Source organism: Gossypium arboreum, chromosome 12 (genome assembly GCF_025698485.1).
Source record: "Gossypium arboreum isolate Shixiya-1 chromosome 12, ASM2569848v2, whole genome shotgun sequence".
NCBI classification, from domain to species: Eukaryota; Viridiplantae; Streptophyta; class Magnoliopsida; order Malvales; family Malvaceae; genus Gossypium; species Gossypium arboreum.
Window position 1 is genome coordinate 45,727,306 of NC_069081.1, and position 11,233 is coordinate 45,738,538.

An 11,233-nucleotide genomic window follows, 5' to 3' on the forward strand; every position below is an offset into this window, starting at 1 on the left:
AAATCAATTTCCAGCACTTTGATATTTTGAAACATACCGCAAACTAAGTATATCATATTAAAACTATTTAATTGATTAATAATATTATAATTATAGCAACCAAAAAGTTAATTTTTTATGTCACACATACATAACTATAGCCAAATGACTTTACTAAAAACCAAGTACATGCCAACTTGAAACATAACAAAATATACAAACTTTGTAGGTTGGATGTCGATGACTTTGAGTACAAGATCTCAAAATACACCTAGCTTGCATATGAACACAAGACCATTTGGTGAGTATTAATTTCAAATGTTATTACTATAACTTACTCAATATTGCATGAAATTTAAATAATTGGACTCAGTTGATTTGTTTCTTTTTTAAACAAATTCAAGTATGTCTCATATTAAAGTTTATCCAATACATTAATGTACACCTAATCAAAATTTATCCAACTAACCAAATGAAATATTTTAACTAACTAATCTATTTTAACGAACTTATTAACACTTTATGCTAACGATATATGCAACCTTATTCCATTTTGTCTCATTTTATCATATCGCAGTACATTCCCAATTTGAATCAAACCATTCTTCATGTTCAATATTTATGTTTGCTAATACATAGCTCAGATTCAAACTAATTTACGGATCCTATTAATACTATAATTCGCAACCCAGTGCCTTGTTGATACATTTCGAACTAAATAAATTGTGTCGAACCCTCATAAGTTAATCTAAAGCAATAATCAGTCCCAACACTCGTTAGTATGTCTGATGGTTAATGCGCCTAGCGCTCATCAAATTATAGTCGAAGTAATTCTATATCAATACATCCAACATATACAGTTCGCGCCCAGGTCTCATCGGCTAAGCCGAAGTAGTAATTGTGAAAGCCACTTCTGAGACGTTTGAAGGAAAATGCACCTAGTGCTCATCGACTTATAGTCGAAGAAATTTTATTTTATTTTATTTACTTGATTCTATAACTCATTAATTATTTTCAACTTTACCCAACAATTACTACTACAACCCATAGTTTAATTTCATTCTCACTTCAGTTTCCATTCTATTGATCTCAACAACAACAACTCTTCAGTTGAATGTCATCTCATATAAAACATGGCATGGTTCGTCTCATATTCAAGCTAAATGTGCAACTTTATTAAATTATACTATTCCAAATTTTTATATAATTAACTCTCTATCACAATAATCAATCTCAATATCGTATTTCTTGACAGCCACTCATGTGTAACTTCCTTCGTTTTCCTAACTTACCTAACAATGAAAATAAAAGGAAAAATAAATAATAAGTTGAGTTATGGTGATACTTACAGGAAATTTTGAACTATTCGTCAGTGACTTAAGCTTTTTCCTTCGCTCTCGAGGAAACTGGATCATCGGTAGCTACAAATTAACATAAACAAATAACACCATCAATAATTCACCAAATTCACAATCAATTATTATTTCAAACAAACTTTATATTTCATTCAATTTAGCTTCTAAAACTAAAACAAGCATAACTCTCCATTCTAAACGTAGATATATAATCTGACTTCATTTCCTCCTATTTTTGATCCTCTACTATCGATTTCTAATAAAATCTCATAACAACTCTATTTGATATCCACTTTATTTTCTCAAGTGAAAAAATATAACATCTAACTTCAAAATCTAATCTCTTTTTATTTATGTACTAAAGATCTATCAATTTAACATAAAAAAAATAGAGAAATCATTAATGATAACTTTCTAAAACCTTAACAATTTTATAAATTAATACACAAGTTAGCTAAATTAAAATTCTCCGATCTCAAAAACATATAATTTATAAGAAAAGAGATAAGTTGTATTCACCAATTTGTGTACTAAAGCTTGAAAACCCTAAAAAATGTTTCCTCTGTTTCTTTTTTTTCTTTCGTGCATGGAATGGAAGGATAGAGAAGACAATCTTCTCTCTCCTTCCACTTAAATGATCTAAACTTTATATTTTCTTTTATCATAAATAATAATAGTAATATGAGAGCCATATTTTTTTTAGCCATATATTTGGCATGTTTTATTGCCTTTTTAAACTTTTGGGCTATTACTAATTTTAGTTCCTTTAACTATTTTCAAATTAAAATTTCTAGCGATTTAATTTTATAATTTAATTTTGGACTAGATTAAATACTCAAATCAACTAAATTATTTATCCTTGATTCAATTTCATTTATAAAATAATTTTGTAAATATTTTTATTAATTACAGACTTGGTTCATTAAAACAAAACTTGAAACTGTACTTTCCGATACCACTGTACCGGGTTGTTACAATAGATGCATACACAATAGTTATACAATATATAGAGAGAGATATACACACACGATTTCAAGGCGCTCGCTAGGAGACTTGGACTAACCGTCTAATTTCTTACAACTTTTTTCTTAAAAGAAATTATTAATACTAGACATTCTATCATACATATGCATGTGAAATACACGTATTTAGAACAGATATGTGTGATTAAAAATAATATACAATAAACAATGAATTTTATGATTTGAAACGATTAATTATAACACATGAAATGTATACGATATTGAAATAAAAATCAGATTAAATTGAAAGTGAAACGAAATTACAATTGATAGAAGTAATAAAATGTGCATATTAAAATAAAAATGTATAAAAGAATTAAAATGAAGCTTTGGTTAAGTGGTAAATTTAAAATTGTACTAATCTAGTTAACATAGGTTCAAATATCATTTTATGCATGTTTTTTAATAAAAAGATTAAAATACTCTCAAATAATATAACTTAATTTAATTACAAAAAATAATTCTATAATTTGTCTAACTAAATTGATGTTCGGTTGACTCATGATACCAATTAATTCAAGTGCTTTAATAATAGTATAGATTATAGTATTATAAAAATATTAAAATAAAATTATGCTTTCTTCACAAAATTTATTATTTTATTTTTTAATTCGTAATTTGGTACACTAAATTTCAGTCCCATTAGGCATTGCTATTTTGAGGTGAAAAAGTGATTTTCAATCTGAAAAGTAGTGCGAAACACTCGACTTTGGGTTGAAAAAGCACGGTGGAAAGCTACTTTTTTACCCAAATAAAAAAATTGGGTTTTTGATCCTATTGACTTTTGGGTATTGAAGGAAAATTTTATTAAAATAAATGTATTTAAAAATAATACTTTTTGTATCATTATATTTAAAATTTTAAAATATTTCATGTATCATTAAATTTATAAATAATTTTATTAATTATTAAGATGTATTTAAAATGTACATTTTATGTATGACTATATTAAATTATTTAAATATTAATTAAAATAATTTATTTTTAATTTTTAACGTCATGTATAAAATAGACATTTTAACTTTCCACTACAAATTCTAATACCAACGTCAAACACTTAAAATTAACAAGCTACACTTTTCCGTGACACTTCCCCATAGCACTTTCTAAAAACACTTATTCAAAAACATTTCTCAATAACAACAATGCCAACATTAGTCCTTAGTAGAGGTGATCATGGGTCGAGCTGGACCCAAGTAAAAATTTTGACCCATTTGCTACGCATGGGCCCGACCAAAAATTTGCCCAAATTTAGCCCAAATAAAAATGTTAAAACTCGAGTTCGACCCAAATTGCCCTTATATTAATTTTTTATATTATATTATTTTTGCATAATTTTGAAATATATATAATACATCAAAATACTAAAAATATTAAAATAAATATTTTCAAACAAATTGAAAATAAATTTTAAAATATATATATTTAAATAATACTAATATAGATGCAACTTAATAAGAAAATGTCTCTAAAATAATAATAAAATTAACAATAAAATAAGTATTATACAATATCCAAACAATAACAATAAAATAGTAGCAATATAATAGTGAAATGGTAGCAAAATAGGAGGAAAACAACAAGAAAATATCATTAAAATAATAAAAAATAGCGGATTTTTTTTGTTATTTAGTGAATTTAGGCCGGGCTTAGGCCAAAAATATCTTACTCGAGGCCCAGCCTATTTTTAAAACGGGCGTTATTTTTTTGTCCAAACCCATTTTTTAGGCCTATATTTTTGTCCAAACCCTCTCACTTTTTGAGCAGGCCATGGGTTGGGCCGACTGGCCTGGCCGATGAGGAGGTTTAGCCCTTAGTAACCAATATCATTTATTTTATTCTTTTTTTATTATATGTTCAAAGGATAAAGGAAATACAATTTTTTAAATCATTAAGATATCTAGTATTGTCACAATCGGATTATGCCGGTGAATTGAATTAATTGAATCAAGAACTGATGGTCTAATCAGTTTAATAGGTAATATATAATTGGAAATAAAGCAAACCACTGTGAAATGGTAAAAAATTGAAAACCAAGAAAAAAAGCAGACGATTCAATGGATTATAATTTTTAAAATTTTATTTGATTATTGTTAAATTGATGATTTGATGATTCAACCACTAACATAATTCTTAAAGGTATCTTATATAAACTCAACATGTGACACTTTCTAATGTGTTTTTTTTAAATTTTTCTTTTGTATTATGAAATAATTTTATGTGTATTTTAATTATTTTAGTTAGATTAAAGGTTTTCAACATTAAAATTATAATTCATATTAAAATTTTACATTTGCAGGGTATTTAAAATTAATTTATATAGCTTTTGCAATATAAAATTATATCTAATATTTTCATATTAAGTTGTTTATTGTTGGATAATCCAAATTTAAATAGCAAAAAGAAATCATCTTGTTCAAAATTTAATATAACATGTAAGGTCCTTGAAATGTTGTTCTTAATATTAAAAAAGAGAGTATTTTTACATTAAAATATATTTTCTAAAATTAAATAAAATAAACTTTATAAGTTTTTTTCCTAACAATTTATTTACTTTAAATTTTTATATATACCCTTTAATCCCTTATTTATACTTTTGATTTCCTCCATGTGTATGTATGAATAGGAAATGATCTTTATACACTATTATATTTTTAAATTAGTTTTATACACTTTCTTAACTATTTTTTTTATAATTAATATTTTAACAATAAATAAATTGAATTTATCAATATAATTGTAATATCATGCCTATACATTTTCAAATCAATCTAATATATTTATTATATCCGTCTATAATAAGTAGACAAAAACTACCAACGATGGTAATGATTGAATTAAGAATTTTAAATTAAAAGAGTAGGAGGATTAAATTTTAAACTTTTAAAATACAGGGACTAAATCTCAAATTCTATACAAGTAGATGTATTTTAACTTTATCATCATGCTGGAACTTTGCAACATATATCAAACACTTGATCTAAAGGTGCATGATCGCCGGTTCCTTCATCTTTATGAGCATATAACAGTTGTTACCTTTGAACACAAACATCCCTCCTTGATAGTATCAAAGAGGAAAACTTATATTATAACAGTGAATTTAGGGTTATACAAGCTAAAATGAAATTAGGCTTACCTGTTGCAGTACACTACTTGTTTCGTCAGGGGTGGCCTCAATTGTGTAGTTTTTTACAGCTTCTTGCAGGGACTCAAATCTTGAAAACACTTTAGTCTGCACGACCTAGACAGTGTATGATTGACAAGCATGTGTTTGTTTTATTTTTACACTCCATCAATGTAATAGATGTTTGTGTCCAAAATTACTGAAATCTGAAAAATCGAGAACAAAATACTGCAGAGAATGGAAAAGAGATGTACACTTGCTGGGTTGAAAAATGTACGACCAAAGCCATAATATAGGCCCAAAATATCATATGCCTGAAAAGGAGAATGTTAAAAAAACCAATTAAAGGGAAAATATGGATCCATTAACACACTGATATTACCTCTCGGTTTGGATCAGCGTAAAGGCAATCCATTGGAAATGGTAGCTGAATCAATTTCAGTGAGCCAACTTATGAAATTTGTTAACAACAATAATTATAATAATAATAATAAATTTGGTATCAATGGTACCCGTTCTGCAAGCAAACGTGCTTTGTTAGGTGTACCAACGCCGATTGCAATCAGTTTAACTCCAGCTGATTCAAATCTTGCTTTTGCTTCTTTCAATTCTAAACCAAGTTCCCAGCTAATAATGAATCAAAGAACATAACTTGTTTAGCAATGAATCATATAAATTTACACATACAATAAATAAATAAATAAATAAACGCCCAGTCAAGTGAGGACCAACAAGGGCATCCGAAATGGCGTAGATGTGCAACAACTGCAATTCCCTGTTGGGGGTAAAGAGAATAAATTAATAAAAGGCAAAGATCGGAGCAAGTTTTTAGCAATAAGAAAGGAGTAAAATTTACTTGGTTTTGGTCCCTAAGGTCTTTGAGAATGACAGGCTGATCAGCAGCAGTGAAAATGGTAACATCCCCAAGGACGTCACCTATATCTGCACTGAATTCAGAGGTAGAGGCTTTTCCCACGACCCCAGAGTTGTTGGTGCCATTATTGCATGTGAAAAGCTTGGCTGGTTTTAGTTTTATAGGAGAAGAAATGGGGAATTTTAATGAAGGAATTTGAGATCCAAATTTAAGAGAATTAATTGAAGAAAAATATAGAGGTCGCACCGATTGCAGGTTTTGTGAAGGTAAGGTGGTCATTGTAGGGATACAGAGGGTGGGAAACTGAAAACTTTCCAAGAAACAAAAAATGGTCGATTTATTTTGACCCCAATTTTATTTGATGAAATTTGTGGAGGGAGGAATTTCTTGTTGCTGGATTGGTGGTTGAGAGATCATCAACGTTTCTATTGTGTGGGCTGCTTATTTGGATTAGGTTTTCAATCGGCTGGGATCTAGCCCACTAAATCACTTCTTTTTTTCAAGTCCAATATTATTTCCTTTCTAAGAGTTTTTACCATCTTTTCGTGGCAGTATTGCCATTAGACTGCTCAATGATTCCATAAACTGATTAGCCATTGACTACCACCAACTTAAACCTCCTCCTAAGTTTTAAATTGGTAACTAAATTTTTTTGGGTCAATTAAATATTTGAATTTAATGTTTTAGTTTAAATTGGTACTTAAATTTAATTCTTTTTTTTTTTTAAATTAATATTTACAATGAATGATTTATTTAAACCAATTTGAATTATGAAGCCAAGTTCAAGTACCTAATTAGACACACAAAAAAAAAAAGCTTAAATAACTAAACTAAGTTCGACATCCTTTTCTTTTATCGGTAGTTCCACCAATTGATATGTTTTCACAAATAAATTGAAATTTAATTTCTTTCATTGCATATTCAATTTTTCGAAACTTATAAAGTTCTTCCGTTAAGCTTCGATCCATGAGCGCACAAAATCTTTCAAATTGCATCTGATTCGGCCTAAGTATTGTAAACATTTTTCTATTTTCATCCCCAAACATTTTAAATTTCCCATTTCTCAAAAAAATCCCACTCTTTTTTCATTATTTATCAAATGACATAAATTAATTCAATAATGATACAACTAAATGAAATTTTGTCTAATTTCATATAGGATACGAAAAAAATTATACTCAAATTTGAATTTATATTTACAATAAACAGAATTTATAGATGAGATTTAGCCGCATAGACTTTTGAATAGAATAAACCTCTACCATTATTATTATGATATTACATATTCCAATAACCAATAAAGCATTGCTCTCGATTTCGACATATCAAACATATAAATCAAATAGCCACTGGGCCTTGAAGAGTATTGCTAGGCTTCCATCATAGTAACCACTTCTAATCAAACATCTAATCAAATTGGTGCCCTCTAACTAAGCTGAAACTGGGCTGATTGAAAGCAACGCATGTCCATAAAAGGGTGAATATCATCTTCAGTACCTTGCCCCCCTCAAATTGCACACTTATTGGTGGCAGATCATGAAGCAATCTTTAGCTAAAAAACAAACCTTGCTAGGTAAAATTAATCTCCAAAGGGTTATTCGGCGTTCTGATACAAAACTTGTCTCTCTCTTAGCTATGTAGTCCCTCAGTCTCAACCTCTTTAGCATGCACTAATCTGTAAGCGGATTTTACTACGAAAATATTGTAGTATGAAAAGGTTCGCATTTTGTCCGACTGAAGTTGGGATTGAATTTGAATTTTATATTTATTTTAGATTTTTGTTTAATAGTTTATTAATTTATCATATTTATAGCTTTTTTATTAATTAAAAAGTAAATAGAATGTTAAAAACATGAAAAGTTTAAAAATTGAATTCTTGTTTTTATATATACTAGGTTTAATTTCAGGGCTACACATGTAATATTATTAAATTATAATGTAGTAATACAATTCAATAACTTTTTAAAATATAATTAATATAATTTTCATAATGTACCAATATGAAATTATAAATTTAAATTCAAAATATAAATGAAAGATAGCATAAATTTTGAATCTTAACATCAATGAAAAATCAAAATCAAAATAAATAATATTTTTCTATTTTAATATATTGATATGTAATTGTACGTGAATTATTTAAAATGTGAATATTACAATATTTTATTAAAATTTATGTATTTACCCTTGTGTATTAGTTAAAATTTCGTTTTCAATCAGGTATTGAAAATGTTAAAATGTCAAATTAGTCCTCTGAAAATAATTTTAAAAAAATCAATTAAGCTCCTCGTAAAAAAAGTGTACCTAATTAAGCTATTTGAGTTCATTTTTCCGCCAAAACTCTTGACGGATCGTTAAGTATTGACGCGGTATCCTACCTATAAAGAGTATTGATACTTATTTGTCAAAGAAAGACACTTTTAAAGGTATCAATAAAAATGTATTGTTTTCAAAATTCCAAATTGGCAAAACGCCAAAACGAATTCAATAAGTATCGATACCTATTTCTAAAGTTTTGAAAAAAATTGTATTTTGGTCCTTAATCATGCTCGAATCTATTCTATTGTATCTAAAAGCTTGATTTAGTTCTAGTTATATTCATAAATACTAATGTGCATGTGATTGTAATGGTTTAATGTTTTTATTTTTAAATCGAATTGAATGATATAATTTGTGTGTGATTGTTCTGGTGATTGTGGTAGCATTCTGTAGCTCGGGTTCGGCGACTGGATCGGGTTAGGGGTGTTACATAAGTCCTTGAAGAATTTCCTTGAATAAATCTGATATTTATCTCTAAAAAGTAGTACTTCAATCACCAAAAGATAATAAGACTTTCATGTTTATCAAGCTTGTAACGACCCGAAAGTCAGTGGTGTCAAAAAGTGCGGTTTTAGAACCTCGTTTATGCAAATCAGACTCGCAAATATTGTTATTAAATATTTACGGAGTTGCGTTAGAAGTGAATTGAATTTCAGACAAGTAATTTGGTCAAAATAGTGTTTAATAAGGGTATAGGGACTAAATTGTAAAAGTGTCAAAATTTTTATTACTATATATTTATAATAATTAGAAGTGAATTAAGGAATAAAATGATCATTATACCCACTTATAGGTTAGTGGACGGTAGCTTGGTTTATATTTATAAGAGAAATGTTATAAAATTTTAATAAAATAATAATAATTAATAAAATAAAAATAAAACACTTAATGGAAGAGAAAGCCAATGTTCTTTTCTTTTTTTTTTCAACACTGAAATATAAAAGGGAGAAGGAAGAACCCACGGCCTTAGGGTTCTCAAGTTTCAAGCTTAATTTGATTAGTTCAATTTAGTTATTTTTATTGTAATTTTTATGTTTCCTGTATCTCGATAGCTTAAGCTAGCTAATTCATAACTTATTTTTTTGGTGCTATTAAAGATTGAGAATGTTTCCATGGATGACTAGTTGAAGCTTTATGTGTTAATTTGATAGATTTTAAGTTTAGAGTTGAAAAATGATTAAATTGTAAAGTCAATTAATGGTTCTGTTCAATAAGGAATAAAGTGCATAAATTTCTAAATTTGTGGTAGAAATGAAAAATAGGATGTTTAATTAGGACTATAGTGAAATTTGCATAAAAATTGGAGGCTAAATTTGAAAGTTATGCTAATATCCGTTTTAGGGACTAAATTGAATAAAATACAAAATTTACATAAATTAGCAATTGAATGTGAAACTGGTTGTATATTGATAATTGTGTATGTTTTCTTTAATTTGTAGCTAACATTGACTCGAATTCCTCAAAAAAGAAAGGAAAAGGTAGTCGTCTACGAATAGCTTGGAGTTTACAGTTTGTGTTTCTATAATCTGAACCATCTCAATTGTAGCTTTTTTATGTTAAATTGTATGGTAAGTTCATAAGGTGAGTGATAATTGATTCAGTGGGTTGAAATGATGTGATTGAATTGGCTATTTGTAATAAAGCCTAAATTGAATAGGCTCATAAATATTGGATATTATTTAAAATGTGAAGTTGTGTTAAGTTGTGATGAACTATGTTGTTATATATGCGAATTATGGATTTGTTATTGTGATTATGATATTGGAACGAAGAATTGATTATAAATGAATGTGAGAAATTGTTACCCTATTAACTATTCGGGCAAGGTCGGGTATAATTGACATGCCATAAGACATGAAGAGTTCAGGGTTTTATGACTACATGTTAAGGAGTGCTAGGCACCCAATTTTTTGATTATACCGACTAATGCTGGGCAAATATATTTGTTGATTTTTACCGACCAGCGCAGGGTGCCACTTATTATTGCGGATTTATCTAATAAACACTAGGTGCCAAATTGGTGTGTTGGTTGGATCCTCGTATCCATCTGAGTCCGAGTCATATTAATAGGGAAATAAAAATGGGAATCGAAATTACGATATGTGAAACAAATTGAAAGAAAGATGATTATGATTTTTGATTGCATATGATGGAAATTGAAATGGAATGGGATATTAATGCTTGATATCTCAATGAATATGAAATGGAATGTGATGTTTCATATTAGTATGTTTGTACGGCTGGTTAATGAAGTTATGAACAAGTGAAAGTTTACATGTTGGTTTGCATATCATCTATTATATTAACTCATGCATTTGAATGTATTATATATTGTTTAAATGTTTAGATTATAGAAATACCACTGAGTTATATACCTAGCGTATGATTTTGTTTTTTGTGCGTAGGTTAGGTACTTTTTGATTGATCGTCAACTTCAACATCCAACGGCAATCCTAGACTCAAGGGTTGGTGATAATTTTGGTTTGGTCATGGCATGTACCTAAGAAAGTTATGTTGTGACACCTCTAACCCGTATCCATCAGATTAGGTTTACGAAGCA

The 11,233-nt window shown here is 28.2% G+C and overlaps 1 protein-coding gene across 6 annotated transcripts; it reads right to left on the bottom strand.

Annotated features, from left to right (window-relative positions):
* Positions 1-75: 75 nt before the first annotated feature.
* LOC108478650 (uncharacterized) lies at positions 76-6,816 on the bottom strand. 6 transcript variants are annotated; one of them, XM_053023441.1, is made up of 8 exons: positions 6,337-6,816; positions 6,213-6,255; positions 5,993-6,107; positions 5,863-5,907; positions 5,735-5,794; positions 5,493-5,597; positions 1,329-1,400; positions 76-254 (listed from the first exon to the last, which is right to left on the bottom strand). In XM_053023441.1, the coding sequence occupies exons 2-8, from the start codon at positions 6,218-6,220 to the stop codon at positions 240-242; spliced, it is 420 nt and encodes a 139-aa protein (XP_052879401.1). In that variant the 5' UTR covers positions 6,221-6,255; positions 6,337-6,816; the 3' UTR covers positions 76-239. The 6 variants fall into 6 exon arrangements, with proteins under 6 accessions (XP_052879401.1, XP_052879400.1, XP_052879399.1 ...); XM_053023440.1 differs by lacking the exon at positions 76-254 and having other exon boundaries at positions 1,152-1,400; positions 5,493-5,588; XM_053023439.1 differs by lacking the exon at positions 76-254 and having other exon boundaries at positions 1,152-1,400.
* Positions 6,817-11,233: the final 4,417 nt, after the last annotated feature.

Bases quoted from the DNA above. Each gene is read 5' to 3' on its own strand.
- LOC108478650 (XM_053023439.1), bottom strand. The intron at 5,795-5,862 runs GTAATATCAGTG...TCTCCTTTTCAG, and splicing joins ACGCTGATCCAAACCGAGAG to GCATATGATATTTTGGGCCT. The intron at 5,598-5,734 runs GTACATCTCTTT...TACACTGTCTAG, and splicing joins CATTTTTCAACCCAGCAAGT to GTCGTGCAGACTAAAGTGTT.